The sequence below is a fragment of the Thalassophryne amazonica genome, chromosome 23, assembly GCF_902500255.1.
Source record: "Thalassophryne amazonica chromosome 23, fThaAma1.1, whole genome shotgun sequence".
Lineage (NCBI taxonomy): Eukaryota > Metazoa > Chordata > Actinopteri > Batrachoidiformes > Batrachoididae > Thalassophryne > Thalassophryne amazonica.
Genome location: NC_047125.1, coordinates 32038058 through 32058710, shown reverse-complemented (window position 1 = coordinate 32058710; position 20653 = coordinate 32038058). Strand labels below are relative to the sequence as shown.

General features: G+C 40.2%; 1 protein-coding gene across 1 annotated transcript in view; it reads left to right on the top strand.

Moving 5' to 3' along the window:
• Positions 1-11964, top strand: part of LOC117505066 — a 59078-nt gene extending 47114 nt beyond the window's left edge. The window contains 1 exon segment of the mRNA XM_034164590.1: positions 11317-11964. Within this exon segment, the coding sequence (XP_034020481.1) occupies positions 11317-11805 (489 nt within the window). The 3' untranslated portion in view covers positions 11806-11964.
• The last annotated feature ends 8689 nt before the right edge of the window (positions 11965-20653 follow it).

Here is a 20653-nt window from a genome sequence, read left to right as displayed (position 1 = left end):
TGTCAAAGTTGAAGTGTACCAATTCAGGGTTTTCACGTATCCCATAATCCCTTGTGCGCCAGAGAGTCGCTGCAGTCAAAACGACATAGAGAATCCACATGACAGTTGTAAATGAATATTATACTACAAAAATTTAATTTTTTATGCTTTTGGTCACGTTAATAAGACTGCTGCATGATACCCTGAAAACTTGCTAAAACAATTATAACAAATAATCCGTGTCTGCTACATTTAATCTGCGTGGAATTTAATAAGCGCAAACCGAATTTCAGACATATATATTAGTCTAGAACAAAGAGGACAAACTGTTGTAAAGAACAATAAATCAAGACATTAAAGAGCAAACTTCACTTTCCCCCAGAACGACATGATCAGGAAGCGAGCGTAGCTCACAGCAGCTCCCATGTTTACATAAAACAAACGCAATAACGTCTATAAACCCAGAGAATATATTCACGAGAGTTTTAGGCACAATATAAAAATAGTTTTATGTTGCGATGTTAATGGTGTTGTCCGTGTGCAGTGGTTAAAGTGCAGCCCAATCAGAGCCTCTCACTGCAGTTCTCGATGTTACTGAGATCGCACAGAGCGGCGACCTCTCTGAGGTTTTGCGGGATTTGAAACCTGAAAAGGGTGGATGATGAAAATTACAGACCTCTTTCATCTTTCTAAGTAGGAAAACTTGCACAATCAGGGGCTGACTAAATACTTTTTGGCCCCACTGTAATTTGACTTCATGTATTTATCAGATGGACAATTGAACTGAGTTCATCCAATGAGTCATTTGTTTGAGTGATCACTCAAATGGATTCCATCTAATAAATATATGTAGTCTTAATGAAATTAAGTTACCTGATCTTGCATGGATGTGTTTTATTCAAGTTGGGGCTACATCTATTTATTAGATGGAAATCCTGCTCATAATTGAACTGAGTTCATCCAATGAGCAATTCTTTTAGTGTAGGGGTTCTAAAAAGCATCAAATTCCTAAAAAACAAAAAAACAAACAAACCCCCCCCCCCCCCCCCAAAAAAAACGCTTCGTTTCTCAATTTTGTTTTGTTTTAATCAACTTCAACTTTTTTTTTTATATAGCGCCAAATCACAACAAACAGTTGCCCCAAGGCGCTCTATATTGTAAGGCAAGGCCATACAATAATTATGAAAAACCCCAACGGTCAAAACGACCCCCTATGAGCAAGCACTTGGCTACAGTGGGAAGGAAAAACTCCCTTTTAACAGGAAGAAACCTCCAGCAGAACCAGGCTCAGGGAGGGGCAGTCTTCTGCTGAGACTGGTTGGGGCTGAGGGAAAGTGCCCACTTTTATGTTGATTCTGTTTGGAAAAACATGGGTAGGGTAACTGAAGATTTTACGAAACACAGACATCTGGGTGAACAGAAGTACAACAAATAAACAGTTTTCAGCAGATGAGATGAACATTTTTATCAGGTGGTGTGTTTACATGTTCCTTCATTTCCAGGTCACAGCAGGATTTGAACTGACTACCACTATATTTCCAAGGCCTCTCTTTATCCTGCATGCCACCAGGCTTGTCTTCTAAAGAAAAGCTGTTCTCTGTGCACTTTTATCTTTCAGCTCAACTGACGTTTGAAAAACAAAACAAAACAAAACCCCTTTTAAATACATTAAGAAAGAAGGGTTATTTCACTTGCATGTCCATGTTGTGTTTCATTTCATCTTCATTGTGTGCGTCTTGTTCTTGCTTCTGCACTTCAATAAAACTTCAGCTGACTGTCACCCAGCAGCAGCAGCAGCGAAGAGAATATTTAGAGCAGAATCCTGCAAATAGTGATACAAGCATCAAATTCGGCACAAGTACCCCTCTTTTGAGAAAACCAATTGGCGCCATGCATAGTTATCACGTTATGGTGTAACATATGTCACAGAATTCAATGGATGTTGATCTTGTTTGACCTTTAGTTTGGAGACCAAACGTTCCAAACTATTCCATTTATTAATCCTATTAGCTCAGCCAATAACATGCAATGATCTTTATGATCAGACAAATAATGTGGTGTAGTTTTCAGTTTGATTGGTGCATTTTAAATTTTACCCCTGTCAAATTCTCTGTATTTTTCAATTGGTGCTTGCATCAACATTTGAGGATTGTTTCAGTTACCTGCACAAGCCCCTTCTTTTGTCTTCATGTGGGACTTCATGTTCCTCTTTCATGTTCTTGTTAATTCGTCAGTGTGTTCATGTTCATCTTCTTTTGTCTTGATGTTCGTTCATGTTTGTCAGTGTGTTCATGTTCATCTTCATGTTTTTGTTTGTCACTATGTTCCTCTTTCATGTTTGTCTTCATGTTTGTCTTTTTCGTCAGTGTGTTCATGTATTTTCAAGTTCGTCTTCTGTTGTCTTCATGTTCTTTCATGTTGGTTAGTGTGTTCATGTTCGACTTCTTTTGCCTTCTTGTTTGTCAGTGTGTTCATGTATTTTCAAGTTCGTCTTCTGTTGTCTTCATGTTCTTGTTCATCTTATTGTTCTTTCATGTTGGTCAGTGTGATCCACTTTCATGTTTCTCTGTAGGCTCTTAGTTGTCCAGGTGGTTTCCATAGTAGAGAAGCTTGAATCTTCGACTGGACTGGGTTGCTTGACTTGAGGATGTTTCGCTTCAAATCGCAGAAGCTTCCTCAGCTAAAATTCTTGCTCTGGTAGTCTGACATCTGTCTTGACTCTTGTAGAGAAGAATAAAAAAGAAGCCAACAAAAGTTGGAGTTTGTAACCTAACCAGACCTCTCCCACCGAGAGGCTGACTGCTACAGGCTAGTGACTAAACAATAGCTCTAATTAGCACCTATTGTGCTCTAGTTAGCACCCTCCTAATGACAGGGCAGCTGTCCCTCCTAATGATGGGACAGAAGCCTCTCCTGATGACTCCCTTGACGACTCTCCTGATGACGTGAATGACTCATTACCATGAACAAAAGACTGAAACTGCTTTGACCTGAGTACTCCATTGTAAACGGGACAAAGCGTGACTGAGACCCCCTCCCCGGTTAAGGCTGGGTTTCAACTGTTTTACAAAGAATGCTTCCTTGACACCTCTCTCAAACCATTTCTTCTCTTTGGCTAAGATTTTAACTTTCTTGTCCTCAAACGTGTGGTTAGTGTCTTTCAGGTGGAGATGAACTGCAGACTGAGGTCCACTGGCGCCCTCTCTGCGGTGCTGGTATAGCCTTTTGTGTAAAGGTTGCTTAGTCTCACCTATGTAGTGTTCATTACAGTTTTCCTGACATCTGATAGAATGCACTACATTGCTCTGTTTGTAACTAGGGATCATGTCCTTAGGGTGAACTAATTTCTGTCTCAAGGTGTTAACCGGTTTAAAGTAAACTGGGATTTTGTGCTGTCTGAAGATCCTCTGTAGTTTTTCCCCTACTTCTGCTAAATAAGGGAGAGACACTTTTCTTCTTGTCTCCGTCTCCTGTCTATCTGGTCTCTTTGTTTTCTGGGACTTCTGCACTTTGTCCAGGGGCCATCGTGGGTACCCACATACTGTGAGGGCTTTCCGTACAAGTTGTTGTTCTTTAGCCCTTCCCTCTGCAGTGGTGGGCACCTGTAGGGCTCTGTGTTGAAGAGTCCTTATCACCCCGAACTTGTGTTCAAGGGGGTGGTTTGAGCCAAAGAGCAGATATTGGTCAGTGTGAGTGGATTTTCTGTAAACCCCTGTCTGGAGCTGCCTGTTCTCTCCAATTGTAACATCACAGTCCAAGAAGGCTAAATGGTTGTTTCTGGCATCCTCACGTGTGAACTTGATATTGGAATCTACCGAGTTGATGTGTTCTGTAAAGTCCTCGACCTCCTGTTGCTTGATTTTAACCCATGTGTCATCGACATATCTGAACCAGTGACTGGGAGAGATGCCAGTGAAAGACGTCAAGGCTGTCTTCTCCACCCGCTCCATGTACAGATTGGCCACAATGGGGGATACCGGAGACCCCATCGCACAACCATGGATCTGCCTGTAGTAATCCCCCCCTAAACATAACAGTTTGTCAGAGTCAGAAGCTGGGGACCTCTGACTAAGAGTCACAGCAGTGCTTAACAGTGCTAAGCCTCCTCCGTCCAACATCACAGGAGAAGAACAGAAAGCTTTGTCAGCACTGCAGAAGGACCAAAGCATCCTTATCCTGCCAGCAGATAAAGGCAGATGCACGGTGGTCCTGAACACATCGGACTACGAGGCCAAGATCAACAACTTGCTCAGTGACTCCAGTACATACGAACGTCTGAACAGAGACCCCACGAGCGGCTATAAGAAGAAAATCATTAGCTACCTCCAAAACCTGGAGAAAGAGGGACTCATCGACAGGCAGACAAACTACAGACTGTACGCGGGGGATGCCACTCCATGCATCTATGGACTGCCCAAAATCCACAAACAGGATGTGCCACTCAGGCCTATTGTATGTAGCACAGATTCCATCACATACAATTTGGCCAAGCACCTCAAGTGGATTTGGGCTCCTCTAGTGGGTAACTCAGACCACCATGTGGAGAACACACAAGATTTTGTGAACAAGATCAAGGACCTGCAGCTGGAGGCAGATGAAACTATGGTGTCATTTGATGTGACATCGTTGTTCACCTGCATCCCCACCGCTGAGGCCATCTCAGCTGTGAGGCAGAGACTGCTGGAGGATGTGTCTCTACCTGAAAGGACCAAACTCACACCAGACCACATCTGCCAACTCTTGGAGATCTGTCTTAACACCACGTATTTCCTGTTTAGGGGGAATTACTACAGGCAGATCCATGGTTGTGCGATGGGGTCTCCGGTATCCCCCATTGTGGCCAATCTGTACATGGAGCGAGTGGAGAAGACAGCCTTGACGTCTTGGACAAGGTGCAGAAGTCCCAGAAAACAAAGAGACCAGATAGACAGGAGGCGGAGACAAGAAGAAGAGTGTCTCTCCCTTATTTAGCAGGAGTAGGGGGAAAAACTACAGAGGATCTTCAGACAGCACAAAATCCCAGTTTACTTTAAACCGGTTAACACCTTGAGACATAAAATTAGTTCACCCTAAGGACAGGATCCATAGTTACAAACAGAGCAATGTAGTGCATTCTATCAGATGTCAGGAAAGCTGTAATGAACACTACATAGGTGAGACTAAGCAACCCCGGGGAGGGGGTCTCAGACACGCTTTGTCCCCTGTTTACAATGGGATACTCAGGTCAAAGCAGTTTCAGTCTTTTGTTCATGGTAATGAGTCATTCACGTCATCAGGAGAGTCGTCAAGGGAGTCATCAGGAGAGGCTTCCGTCCCATCATTAGGAGGGACAGCTGCCCTGTCATTAGGAGGGTGCTAACTAGAGCACAATAGGTGCTAATTAGAGCTATTGTTTAGTCACTAGCCTGTAGCAGTCGGCCTCTCGGTAGGAGAGGTCTGGTTAGGTTAAAAACTCCAGCTTTTGTTGGCTTCTGTTTTATTCTTCTCTACAAGAGTCAAGACAGAAGTCAGACTACCAGAGCAAGAATTTTAGCTGAGGAAGCTTCTGCGATTTGAAGCGAAACGTCCTCACATCAAGCAACCCAGTCCAGTCAAAGATTCAAGCTTCTCTACTACGATCCTCTTTCATGTTCGTCAGTGTGTTCATGTTCGTCTTCTTTTGTGTTCATGTTCATCAGTGTGTTCATGTTCGTCTTCTTTTGTGTTCATGTTCGTCAGTGTGTTCATGTTCATTTTCTTTTGTCTTCATGTTCGTCAGTGTCTTCCTCTTTGTCTTCTTCTGTGTTCATGTTCGCCTTCTTTTGTCAGTGTGTTCGTCTACATGTTCTTTCATGTTCATCTTCTTTTGTCTTCATGTTCGTCTTCTTTTGTCAGTGTGTTCGTCTACATGTTCTTTCATGTTCATCTTCTTTTGTCTTCATGTTCGTCTTCTTTTGTCAGTGTGTTCGTCTACATGTTCTTTCATCTTCTGTTGTTCATCAGTGTGTTCATGTTCATCTTTTGTCTTCCTGTTCATCTTCTTTTGTCTTCATGTTCGTCTACTTGTTCTTTCATGTTCGTCTTCTGTTGTTCATCAGTGTGTTCATGTTCATCTTTTGTCTTCCTGTTCGTCTACTTGTTCTTTCATGTTCGTCTTCTGTTGTTCATCAGTGTGTTCATGTTCGTCTTTTGTCTTCCTGTTCGTCTTCTTTTGTCTTCATGTTCGTCTACTTGTTCTTTCATGTTCGTCTTCTGTTGTTCATCAGTGTGTTCGTCTACATGTTCTTTCATGTTCTTTCATGTTCATCATCTTTTATCTTCATGTTGTTTGTCGGTGTGTTCTGTTGTCTTCATGTTTGTCAGTGTCTTCGTGTTCGTCTTTTGTCAGTGTTTGTTTACATGTTCTTTCATGTTCATCTTTTATCTTCATGTTGTTTGTCGGTGTGTTCTGTTGTCTTCATGTTTGTCAGTGTGTTCATGTTTGTCTTTTGTCAGTTTGTCTTCATGTTCTTTCGTGTTCATCTTTTTTTATCTTACTGTTCGTCTGAGTGTGTTCATGCTCTTTTGTCTTCGTGTTCTTTCATGTTCATCTTCATATTCCTTGTCTTTTCTTCTTTTGTCTTCATGTTATTTTGGCTTTATGTTCGTCAGTGTGTTCATGTTCTTTTATGTTCCTCATTGTGTTCATCTTCATGTTCTTTCATGTTAGTTTAATTTTATCTTCCTGTTCATCATGTTGGTCTTCTTGTGTGTTCACGTTCGTCTTCTTTTGTCAGTGTGTTTGTCTTCATGTTCTTTCATGTTAGTCTTCTTTCATATTCCTGTTCATTAGTGTCTTCATGTTCGTCATTGTGTTTGTCTTCATGTTCTTTCATGTTCGTCGTTTGTCTTCATGTTTGTCTTCTTTTGTCTTCGTGCTCCTCTTCTTTTGTCTTCGTCAATGTCTTCATGTTCGTCTTCTTTTGTCTTTGTGCTTCTCTTCTTTTGTCTTTGTCAATGTCTTCATGTTCGTCATTGTGTTCATGTTCGTCTTTTATCTTCGTCAGTGTCTTCTTGTTCGTCTTCTTTTGTCTTCATGTTCTTACATTGTGTTCATGTTTGTCTTCTTTTATCTTCATGTTCATCAGTGTGTTCATGTTCTTCAGTGTGTTCATCTTCATCAGTGTCTGTGTTCTTTCATCTTCCTCTTCTTTTGTCTTCATGCTCTTTTATGTTCGACTTCTTTTGTCTTCATGTTCGTCAGTGTGTTCATGTTCCTCTTCTTTTGTCTTCATGCTCTTTCATGTTCGACTTCTTTTGTCTTCATGTTCGTCAGTGTGTTCATGTTCCTCTTCTTTTGTCTTCATGCTCTTTCATGTTCGACTTCTTTTGTCTTCATGTTCCTCAGTGTGTTCATGTTCATCTTGTTGTGTTCATGTTCGACTTCTTTTGTCTTCATGTTCCTCAGTGTATTCATGTCCGACTTCTTTTGTCTTCATGTTCATCTTGTTGTGTTCATGTCCGACTTCTTTTGTCTTCATGTTCATCTTGTGTTCATGTCCGACTTCTTTTGTCTTCATGTTCATCTTGTTGTGTTCATGTCCGACTTCTTTTGTCTTCATGTTCATCTTGTTGTGTTCATGTCCGACTTCTTTTGTCTTCATGTTCATCTTGTTGTGTTCATGTCCGACTTCTTTTGTCTTCATGTTCATCTTGTTGTGTTCATGTCCGACTTCTTTTGTCTTCATGTTCATCTTGTTGTGTTCATGTCCGACTTCTTTTGTCTTCCTGTTCATCTTGTTGTGTTCATGTCCGACTTCTTTTGTCTTCCTGTTCATCTTGTTGTGTTCATGTTCCTCTTCTTTTATCTTCCTGTTCGTCTTCATGTTCCTCTTCTTTTATCTTCCTGTTCGTCTTCTTTTGTCTTCGTGTTCGTCAGTGTCTTCATGTTCGTCTTCTTTTGTCTTCGTGTTCGCCAGTGTCTTTGTGTTCTTTTGTCAGTGTATTTGTCTTCATGTTCATCATTGTCTTCATGTTCGTCTTCTTGTGTGTTCATGTTCGTCTTTTTTTGTCAGTGCGTTTGTCTTCATGTTCGTCTTCTTTTATCTTCATGTTCCTCTTCTTTTGTCTTCATATTCATCTTTTATCTTCCTGTTTGACCGTGTTCTTGTTTGTCTTCATGTTCTTTCATGTTGGTCATTGTGTTCACTTTCGTCTTCTTTGGTTTTCATGTTCGTCAGTGTCTTCATGTTCTTTCATGTTCTTTTGTCTTTGTGTTCTTTCATGTTCGTCTTCATGTTTGCCAGTGTCTTCATGTTCGTCTTCTTTCATGTTCTTGTTTATCAGTGTCTTCGTGTTCGTCTTGTTTTGTTCCTCTCCTTTTGTCAGTGTTCGTCTTCATGTTCTTTCATGTTCGTCTTCTTTTATCTTCATGTTTGTCTTTTTTTCTCCATGTTCTTTCATGTTAGTCTTCATGTTTGCCAGTGTCTTCGTGTTCGTCTTCTTTCATGTTCTTGTTCGTCAGTGTCTTCATGTTTGTCTTCTTTTGTCAGTGTGTTCGTCTTCATGTTCGTCTACTTGTGTGTTCACCTTTCTTTTTTGTCAGTGTGTTTGTCTTCATGTTCTTTCATGTTCCTCTTCTTTCGTCTTCATGTTCTTACATTGTGTTCATGTTTGCCTTTTGTCTTCATGTTCGTCTTCTATCTTCATGTTCGTCAGTGTCTTCGTGTTCTTTCATGTTCCTCTTCTTTTGTCTTCATGTTCTTTCATGTTTGTCTTCATGTTTGTCATTGTGTTCATGTTCGTCGTCTTTTGTCTTCAGGTTCATCAGTGTCTTCATCATCATGTTTGTCTTCTTTTCAGGGCTGTGAAATGAAAATTGTGAAATCCGAGGCAAATTTGCAGGGGGTCAGGGGGAGGGGGTGGGGGTACGGCACCCCAGTAGCTGGGGTCTAGGGCCCTGTGGTGCCCCAGAATTAAATTTTTATCTAATGATAGTTTTTGAGCATCTCCTGGAAGAAGAAATCTCAAAATTAGTGGATATTTAAATGATCCTACATTCATCCTTTTATTTGACCTGTCAATGATGATGTTGAAATAACAGAATATGACGTGGAAGTAGGACCTGGAATGATTTTCCTTTTAATTGTAAACCAAATTATGCATTAACTCAGAACAATTAAACTACATGAAATTTATGAAGACTGAAAAGACTGTTACAGCATTTCAAAAACCACAGCTCAAACTTGTACAATATTTGGAAAATTGTGGTAAAATATCAATAACATACCTTATAGTAAGAAGTCACTGATATTCTTGTGTAAATTCATGCAGCCTAAATCCATTCAAAGCCACAATGTCTTTTATACAATGAAAGAAAGTCTAGATTAGTGGAAAAAAGTCACATAATCTTGTCTAAAATCCTGTTTGAACAGCAGAATGTTTATTTTCCAGGGAGAGAAAAATTCTTACCGTGTTTCCTGAGAGGGTACAGTTCACTTTTCCGTTTCTTTTATCTTTCAGGTGTGTTGATGAAGCCAGCGACAATTCCACGGATTCTTGTCCTTATAAGACTTTTTCAAACCGTCTTTCTCGCCATCTTCTCTCTGTGCGACGTCGATCCGTGACACAGACATGCTGCACAAATCTTCTTTTAAAAACTTGAAAGCTCTAAAAGTTTGGGATGTCCACATGCTAAGTTTAGCTTAAGCGTCGCACAGAGAGCCACACAGCATCGCCGCAGCAACCAACTAGTCCTGCTTTATGACAACTGTCGTAACAGCTACGCTTTGAGTGGCATTTTTCCTCCGCGAAACTCTGCAGATCCGAGGAAACTGATTTATATCTCTCACACAGATCAGTATCTGCGGATTTATAAAACTTACATGATGTCGTAAAAAAATAGAACGCTTTGCAATAAGCATGTTAAAAACTCAGTGATGTTCACGATTAAAAAGAGTACATCAGAACCCCCCCCCATGATGAAATCCACAGAATCCCGCGGATCAGCCCTGTCTTTTGTCTTCATGTTACTCAGTGTGTTCATGTTTGTCTACATGTTCATCTTTTTTCATGTTCTTTCTCGTGTCTTGTTCTGCACTTCAATAAAACTTCAGTTGGCTGTCACCTTCAGGTGCATAACCCCTGCAATCCACCTGTCTGGAAACTCGGAAGGGGCACAAGACCGAGCCCACCCCCACACCCCTGGTAGCTCCAGGTCCCAGTGGGCAGCAGGATTTTAACCAACTGTATTTGCAAGGCATCTCTTTATCCTGCACACCACCACGCACCTTCTGAAGAGAAGCTGATCTCTGTGCACTTTTAACGTTCCACCAAAGGTTTAAGGGAAAAACATGAATTGGTGTGTGTGTGTGTACACACACACACACACACACACACACACACACACACACACACACACACACACACACAGTTGTGCTCGAAGGTTTATATACCATTGTTTGCATGCCATTTTTCAGAGAACAAGAATAACACAAGAACTTTTTTTCACTCATGATTAGTGGCTGTGTGAAGCCATTTATTATCAAACAACTGTGGTTACTCTTTAAATCATAAATACAACAGAAACTACCCAAAATGTCTACAGTGCAAGCTTTGCATTTTATATCCTCAGTTATACAGCTTCATGATGAAGTGGTAGAGAGGGCCCTTTTCTTAAAAAGAAGACCTGAAGGCTTAGGTACATCTGAGATGCAAGCCTCGATTTGATCTGTTTTGGTGAAAGAATATTCATCTCCGCTCTAATCCACTATGAAGCTAAGAGTGGTGTTGCAAAATGCAGAATTTTGCACTGTTTCTCCAATCACAGCCACATAAGTCTATTACCTCTTCTGGGTTCTTCCCACTGTTGCCAAGTGCTTGCTCACAGGGGGTCGTTTTGACCATTGGGGTTTTTCCGTAATTATTGTATGGCCTTGCCTTACAATATAAAGCGCCTTGGGGCAACTGTTTGTTGTGATTTGGCGCTATATAAATAAAATTGATTTGATTTGATTTTGGGTTGTCTGGGTGTTTTGGTGGTTTTCCTCACTCTTGTGCTTCTTGCACAGTTACTCAGTTTTTGAGAACGGTCTACGCAGATTTACCATAGAATGCCATAGTATTTACAGCTTGACCAACAGACATCCTCGTCCACAACTGATAAAGGGGGTGGGGTGCATGGTATTAAGAACAAGGGTATGTAAACCTTTGAGCACAATTCTCTGTGTAAATATATATATAACATTTTGATTAATTTTTTCTTAAGGTTTCAGTATTGCCATTGTCCCCACAAGTTTGATGCTGCTGATGGCAGCATCCAGATCCTCACTGTTTGTAGCGTAATACTGAAAGTTGGCCAATGTGTCTTTATCTTCACAGGAGGGGATGGAGACTCTTGAAGAGTGGAACTTTGAAGCGTATGCTGACAGCATCACAAAGAAGCACATGAACCAGAACATCAAGCATGTCATAATGGAAGGTGGCTGCGCTGGTAAAGCATTAGCAATCAACATGGATAGCCTGATCAGCACCATTCAGGTCCTCAGTGTAGCTGGCGGTGCTGCAAAAGCAGTTCAAGTGATGAGTATCACCACGGGCGTCATGTCGGGCCTCTTCCTGGCTCTTGACGTCTTCTTTCTGGCGAAAGATTCTATGGAACTGAAAAAAGGTGCAAAGACTGACTTTGCTGCCAAGATCCGAGAAGTTTGTAAAGACCTACAGGACGGACTGCTGGAACTGAACCGCATCAAGGAACAGCTTCAGAAAACCATGGATGGGATTGAGGTGGAGGTCGAAGAGGAGGAGGATGATGATGATGATGAGATGTTGAAGTTTGATCCAAATAAATTTATTCAGCTTGAAGAGTGAACCCTAATCCTGGTAGTTTTTTAGTGATCAAGTATTACTATCTCTGAAGGCCTATGTTGTTAGAAATACATGGTTTGAGTGGCTACTGTGTCATAAGTTAAATATTTATATATAAACTGGTAATTTCAATCTTTAATAAAGTTTCCATATTGTTCCTACTTTTTTGCTGTTGGCTCTGTTGTAGGATAACAATGTAATTTCAATTTATTTTCATTTATATTGCACCAAATCACAACAGAGTTGCCTCAAAGTGCTTCACACAGGTAAGGTCTAACCTTACCAACCCCCAGAGCAACAGTGGTAAGGAAAAAACTCCTTCTGAGGAAGAAACCTCAAGCAGACCAGACTCAAAGGGGTGACCCTCATGATACAAACATAAATTACAGAACAATTCACAGACAAATATACAAGAAATGCTATTGGCGCACAGGACAGGAGGATCGCCAACACGAATACAACTCCCATCTCTGATGGAGCTGCACCTTAAACAGAGAGAAAAAAAAAATCAGGGCATCGGAAAGACAAAAAAATACTGTATAATTTGCCAGCATTAAACAACAAGAAAAACAGAAGAAATACTAAGGTGATCGCCGGCCACTAGCCCTCAACTTCACTAAAAGACACAGAATTTAGGTAAAGTTGAGGCTGCAGCCCGCTCCAATTGCTAATAAATGAATTAAAGAGTAGAAAGCGTAAAACAAAACTGTACCAGTATGCTAGCCATATGAAAGGGAAAATAAGTAATGTACTACTTTTCTTTTGGCTGTGGGGAGTTATGTAACTACCTGCTGCCTGATATATCAAAGGGTGGAGACATTCACATCTGGGTCACACGTGGTGGAGACGTGATTTCCTCGTGATCAGAGGGTGATGTCTGCGTGAAGAAAAAGAAATCAATCAATCAATCAATTTTTTTATATAGCGCCAAATCACAACAAACAGTTGCCCCAAGGCGCATTATATTGTAAGGCAAGGCCATACAATAATTATGTAAAACCCCAACGGTCAAAACGACCCCCTGTGAGCAAGCACTTGGCTACAGTGGGAAGGAAAAACTCCCTTTTAACAGGAAGAAACCTCCAGCAGAACCAGGCTCAGGGAGGGGCAGTCTTCTGCTGGGACTGGTTGGGGCTGAGGGAGAGAACCAGGAAAAAGACATGCTGTGGAGGGGAGCAGAGATCGATCACTAATGATTAAATGCAGAGTGGTGCATACAGAGCAAAAAGAGAAAGAAACAGTGCATCATGGGAACCCCCCAGCAGTCTACGTCTATAGCAGCATAACTAAGGGATGGTTCAGGGTCACCTGATCCAGCCCTAACTATAAGCTTTAGCAAAAAGGAAAGTTTTAAGTCTAATCTTAAAAGTAGAGAGGGTGTCTGTCTCCCTGATCTGAATTGGGAGCTGGTTCCACAGGAGAGGAGCCTGAAAGCTGAAGGCTCTGCCTCCCATTCTACTCTTACAAACCCTAGGAACTACAAGTAAGCCTGCAGTCTGAGAGCGAAGCGCTCTATTGGGGTGATATGGTACTACGAGGTCCCTAAGATAAGATGGGACCTGATTATTCAAAACCTTATAAGTAAGAAGAAGAATTTTAAATTCTATTCTAGAATTAACAGGAAGCCAATGAAGAGAGGCCAATATGGGTGAGATATGCTCTCTCCTTCTAGTCCCCGTCAGTACTCTAGCTGCAGCATTTTGAATTAACTGAAGCCTTTTTAGGGAACTTTTAGGACAACCTGATAATAATGAATTACAATAGTCCAGCCTAGAGGAAATAAATGCATGAATTTTCTGATTTTAGAGATATTGCGTAAATGCAAAAAAGCAGTCCTACATATTTGTTTAATATGCGCTTTGAATGACATATCCTGATCAAAATGACTCCAAGATTTCTCACAGTATTACTAGAGGTCAGGGTAATGCCATCCAGAGTAAGGATCTGGTTAGACACCATGTTTCTAAGATTTGTGGGGCCAAGTACAATAACTTCAGTTTATCTGAGTTTAAAAGCAGGAAATTAGAGGTCATCCATGTCTTTATGTCTGTAAGACAATCCTGCAGTTTAGCTAATTGGTGTGTGTCCTCTGGCTTCATGGATAGATAAAGCTGGGTATCATCTGCGTAACAATGAAAATTTAAGCAATACCGTCTAATAATACTGCCTAAGGGAAGCATGTATAAAGTGAATAAAATTGGTCCTACCACAGAACCTTGTGGAACTCCATAATTAACTTTAGTCTGTGAAGAAGATTCCCCATTTACATGAACAAATTGTAATCTATTAGACAAATATGATTCAAACCACCGCAGCGCAGTGCCTTTAATACCTATGGCATGCTCTAATCTCTGTAATAAAATTTTATGGTCAACAGTATCAAAAGCAGCACTGAGGTCTAACAGAACAAGCACAGAGATGAGTCCACTGTCCGAGGCCATAAGAAGATCATTTGTAACCTTCACTAATGCTGTTTCTGTACTATGATGAATTCTAAAACTTGACTGAAACTCCTCAAATAGACCATTCCTCTGCAGATGATCAGTTAGCTGTTTTACAACTACCCTTTCAAGAATTTTTGCCACACCTCAGAGATACCAATGACAGATACCTGCTGGGTGGCATAACACTTGCCACAAGTGGTTATAAAAAGCATCAACGTGCTGAGAAAAAAAAAAAAAAAAAAGCCTTTGTTTCTCGTTCTGTTTTTTAAAGCAGGCACATTCAGAAAGAATACGGAGGTGCCTGCTTTTACGTCAAAGGGACATTCCAGTGATTGCAACTGTTGATTCAATTTGAAAAACATGGGTGGGGTGACTGAAGGATTTTTCCCCCTTTATGCCGATAATACCAAGTAAAGTGTACAAAACTATAACTAGAACACAAACCTCCGCCAACACTAGTTTCCAATTCCACAAAATTTTTATCTTGGAAAAAACTTTCAAGGTCAAAGTCCTGTTAGAAGTGGGTTTTCATAAATTAGATGTGCTCAAATGTCAGGAGGATGTATTTAGTTCATGCACTTGAATCAAAAGGTTTTTTTTTTGTTAGGTTTTTTCCCCAACTTTTTCAGGTTCTGAATTCTTTTTCAGCTAATTTTCACAGAACATTGGTTATCTCTGCACAATTGCTCATTACGTTTTGGCACGTGGTTTCCGACTGATAACTGGAAGACAAACAGACATAAAATCGGAATCTCTGTCCAATTTTGGTGGTGTAGGTAAATCCATAACAGAAAAATGAGAGTGACTGAGGCACTTTTGAGTGAGACATAATGCAAAACGTACATCACATGGGCTTTTCAATATTAAATTCAAATGTCCACAAAATCCACAATCTGTATCAGATCCGGCTCAAACTTTGTGAGGTGATAGTGAATGCCAGTCTGCACCTCACTTTCAAATAGAGTGATTGTGGCATGTTTGATTAAGATATAATTTAAATATACATTAAATGGGGTTTATCAATGTTAAATTTCAATGGATGTGTTATGTAGAGTACCATCCTACATAATGTTCTCAAATATGAAATAAATCTGAAAGAGATCTTTTTTGACAGTTATGAATTTTTGAAAATTCATTCAATGTTAAAAGATAGGAATTTTTCCTGACTTTGACCTTGATAAGTTAATCAGTTCTTGCCTATCAGGATATGAATCCTCTGTTCACAATGATATATGAAAAATTGTGGGTTACAGGCTGTTCACACATAAACAAGCAGATTGCAGCAGATAGGTGGAGTATTCCTGTTAAAAATGTTCAAAGTGTAAACTGTACAAGCCAGAAATATAAATCAGTTTGAAATAAAGAAGAAGAAAAAAAAATTGATGAGTTGAATCTTTGAAAGACTGAGGGGTATCTATGTAGTAACACCATCTGTCCCCTGAAAGCTGAATGATTACATTAAAATTATTCAAATAATATACCATCCTAATATATAATAACTACTATATTTTCCAGAGTATAAGTTGCATCTGTTTATTAAAAAAAAGCCTCTCAAAGAGGAAAAACCCATATATAATATGCAGCGGAGCTGATATGTCTTCATTATCAGCTCATTAACATAAACAAATCATGCAAAAACATGCAAAATCATGCAAATGTGGGATACAAGCATGATGATTCCAAAGACAGTACTGAACAAATCTGGTCAACTGGCCGCAAAAATGACTTTTTCATAGAAATGCTCCTACTCTGTTGATTTGTGTAATATTCATGGCAAAGACCTCTGTTTTACAGCATGAAAAATAGCATCTAATTTTAAGATGGATTTAACTTTTCATGTTCCAACAACAATATCACACTCTTTATGGCATAAACTGGCATTTGACCACGATGACTGCAGAACACCGTCAACATGCAGGACCAATCATGAATCTAAAATGCAATAAACATTCACCTCAACCTGACCCAAATGAACATCAATTTTATTAATAATGTCATTAATTAATTAAATTTCCCGAGATTACCTGCAGGTAACTGTGGCATCAAGTTTAACCCTAAACTTCATCTTTGACATAAATATAATATAAAATATAATTGATGTATTATATTGTATTATTCCTTTTTAATAAAGCTGGCAAAACAGTAACTTTTAACTCACTCAACATGTGAATGAGAACAGGAAAGCTGGTACAAATAAATTTTGATTACAATTTTTTCTATCACATTCATGAAGTGATCACTTTATCTTTTATAATATCTTCCGTCACATTCATTGAACATTGTTTTTCTTTTGCTTCGTTTTTGGCCTACTTCCTGAATTTGTTTTTAAAGCCCTCCCAGTGTGCACTGTATTAACACTGTTTTTTTTTAGTTGTCATAAAGTCAGAATATCACACTGACATGTGCTTATGTCCTTGACTGGTATTTGATCTATTTTTGATTCATGTGAAAAGTGTATTTATTTGTACATTCAGTTTGATTGGATCATTTATTACAACAAGTTTAATAGTATCTGGAAGATCTTAATAATAAGATATAATACAGTGAATATCTACACTCAACAAAAATATAAACGCAACACTTTTGGTTTTGCTCCCATTTGTATGAGATGAACTCAAAGATCTAAAACTTCTTCCACATACACAATATCACCATTTCCCTCAAATATTGTTCACAAACCAGTCTAAATCTGTGATAGTGAGCACTTCTCCTTTGCTGAGATAATCCATCCCACCTCACAGGTGTGCCATATCAAGATGCTGATTAGACACCATATGACACCACGACATTTAAGAGAAAGAATGTTGCAACTGCATTACTGACAGGTCACCTGGGTGTGTCCAAAAAAACAAAAAAAACAAGTACCTTTTCTTGTTGTGTACCAAGAAAGACTGGCTGATCTACTTTAAGGATGATACATGGACACATGACAACGGCTGCAAATTGCCCTCAACAAGTGGGGTTAAAAAGATTTGCTCTCTATCCCCATATTGCACAGATTTGATTTCACTTCTCTGTAGCAGTAACATGCCACCCCTGGGAGAAGAAATCACAGAGGATCTGCAGAAACAGCACTTAATTTGGTATCTACGGCACCTCTCCCCCCTGTGCCAGACATATGGTGCCTTACAAAAGTATTCACCCGCTTGGGCTTTTACACAATTTATTTTGTTTATGTCTCAAGTAAGTCACCATTGTATTGCCAGGTTTCTATAGTCAAGTCATGGGATGGATACATGAACATATCAAAGGAGTGACTTCAGGACAACTCTGTGAATGTCCTTGAGTGGGCCAGCCAGAGCTCAGACCTGAATCTGATTGAACCTCTCTGGAGAGATCTGAAAATGGCCGTGCACAAATGCTCCCCATACAACCTGATGGAGCTTGAGAGGTGCTGCAAAGAGGAATGGACAAAACTGCCCAAAAACAGGTGCACCAAGCTTGTAACATCATATTCAAGAAGACTTGAGTTTGCAACTATTGAGCAAAGAGTGTGAAGACATATGTACATGTACTTTCTTAGTTCTTATTTTTAATAAATTTTCAAAAAAAAACCCACATTTTTTCATGGTGTCATTATGGGGTGTTGTGAGTAGAATTTTGATCTTACCACTACTGCTGTGCAGTCGAAGTCAAGATTGTGGGTGATCGTCAAGAGCAGAATTTCCAGTTCATTCATTATTCATTACTGCCTCTACTGGTGGTTGGCTCTCACTGCGGTATTGTATCACTTCCTGTTCCGGAGCACAGCGGTGTTTTGCTGTATCTGTTAGCTGTTTAATCTGCGTAGTTAGATTGATCTAGTTAACTAGATAACGATTTGTTTCACAGTGTAATCTTCACATGCCTTAACTAAAGCACTCCCTCTGCTGAATCACCTCTAAATTATTTACATTATTATTTTACATTATTTTAGCTTAGCGCAGCTACTAACTCTTAGCCGGTTTAGCATGGCAGCTTCTCCTGTCTCTGCCACACTTTTCTGCTCTGGGTGTGAAATGTATAGTTATTCCTCGGCCTCCTTTAGCAGTAATGGTACTTGTAATAAGTGTAGCTTATTAGTAGCTTTGGAGGCCAGGATGGGCGAATTGGAGACTCGGCTCCGCACCTTGGAAAATCCTACAGCTAGCCAGGCCCCTGTAGTCGGTGCGGACCAAGGTAGCTTAGCCGCCGTTAGTTCCCCTCCAGCAGCTCAAGAGCAGCAGGGAAAGCAGGCTGACTGGGTGACTGTGAGGAGGAAGCGCAGTTCTAAACAGAAGCCCACTGTACACCACCAACCCGTTCACATTTCTAACCGTTTTTCCCCACTCGGCGACACACCCGCCGAGGAACAAACTCTGGTTATTGGTGACTCTGTTTTGAGAAATGTGAAGTTAGCGACACCAGCAACCATAGTCAATTGTCTTCCGGGGGCCAGACCAGGCGACATTGAAGGAAATTTGAAACTGCTGGCTAAGGCTAAGCGTAAATTTGGTAAGATTGTAATTCACGTCGGCAGTAATGACATCCGGTTACGCCAATTGGAGGTCACTAAAATTAACATTGAATCGGTGTGTAACTTTGCAAAAACAATGTCGGACTCTGTAGTTTTCTCTGGGCCCCTCCCCAATCGGACCGGGAGTGACATGTATAGCCGCATGTTCTCCTTGAATTGCTGGCTGTCTGAGTGGTGCCCAAAAAATGAGGTGGGCTTCATAGATAATTGGCAAAGCTTCTGGGGAAAACCTGGTCTTGTTAGGAGAGACGGCATCCATCCCACTTTGGATGGAGCAGCTCTCATTTCTAGAAATCTGGCCAATTTTATTAAATCCTCCAAACCATGACAACCCAGGGTTGGGACCAAGAAGCAGAGTTTTAGTCTTACACACCTCTCTGCAGCTTCTCTCCCACTGCCATCCCCTCATTACCCCATCCCCGTAGAGATGGTGCCTGCTCCCAGACCACAAATAACCAGTAAAAATCTATTTAAGCATAAAAATTCAAAAAGAAAAAATAATATAGCACCTTCAACTGCACCACAGACTAAAACAGTTAAATGTAGTTTATTAAACATTAGGTCTATCTCTTCTAAGTCCCTGTTAGTAAATAATATAATAATTGATCAACATATTGATTTATTCTGCCTTACAGAAACCTGGTTACAGCAGGATGAATATGTTAGTTTAAATGAGTCAATACCCCCGAGTCACACTAACTGTCAGAACGCTCGTAGCACGGGCCGAGGCGGAGGATTAGCAGCAATCTTCCACTCCAGCTTATTAATTAATCAAAAACCCAGACAGAGCTTTAATTCATTTGAAAGCTTGACTCTTAGTCTTGTCCATCCAAACTGGAAGTCCCAAAAACCAGTTTTATTTGTTGTTATCTATCGTCCACCTGGTCGTTACTGTGAGTTTCTCTGTGAATTTTCGGACCTTTTGTCTGACTTAGTGCCTAGCTCAGATAAGATAATTATAGTGGGCGATTTTAACATCCACACAGATGCTGAGAATGACAGTCTCAACACTGCATTTAATCTATTGTTAGACCCGATTGGCTTTGCTCAAAATGTAAATGAGTCCACCCACCACTTTAATCATACCTTAGACCTTGTTCTGACTTATGGTATGGAAATTGAAGACTTAACAGTATTCCCTGAAAACCCCCTTCTGTCTGATCATTTCTTAATAACATTTACTTTAATGGACTACCCAGCAGTGGGGAATAAGTTTCATTACAGTAGAAGTCGTTCAGAAAGCGCTGTAACTAGGTTTAAGGATATGATTCCTTCTTTATGTTCTCCAATGCCATATACCAACAAAGGGCAGAGTAGCTACCTAAACTCTGTGAGTGAGATAGATTATCTCGTCAATAATTTTATATCCTCACTGAGGACAACTTTGGATGCTGTAGCTCCTCTGAAAAAGAGAGCCTTAAATCAGAAATGCCTGACTCCGTGGTATAACTCACAAACTCGCAGCTTAAAGCAGATAACCCGTAAGTTGGAGAGGAAATGGCGTCTCATTAATTTAGAAGATCTTCACTTAGCCTGGAAAAAGAGTCTGTTGCTCTACAAAAAAGTCCTCCGTAAAGCTAGGACATCTTACTACTCATCACTTATTGAAGAAAATAAGAACAACCCCAGGTTTCTTTTCAGCACTGTAGCCAGGCTGACAAAGAGACAGAGCTCTATTGAGCCGAGTATTCCTTTAACTTTAACTAGTAATGACTTCATGACTTTCTTTGCTAATAAAATTTTAACTATTAGAGAAAAATTACTCATAACCATCCCAAAGAGATATCGTTATCTTTGGCTGCTTTCAGTGATGCCGGTATTTGGTTAGACTCTCTCTCTCCGATTGTTCTGTCTGAGTTATTTTCATTAGTTACTCACTCCAAACCATCAACATGTCTATTAGACCCCATTC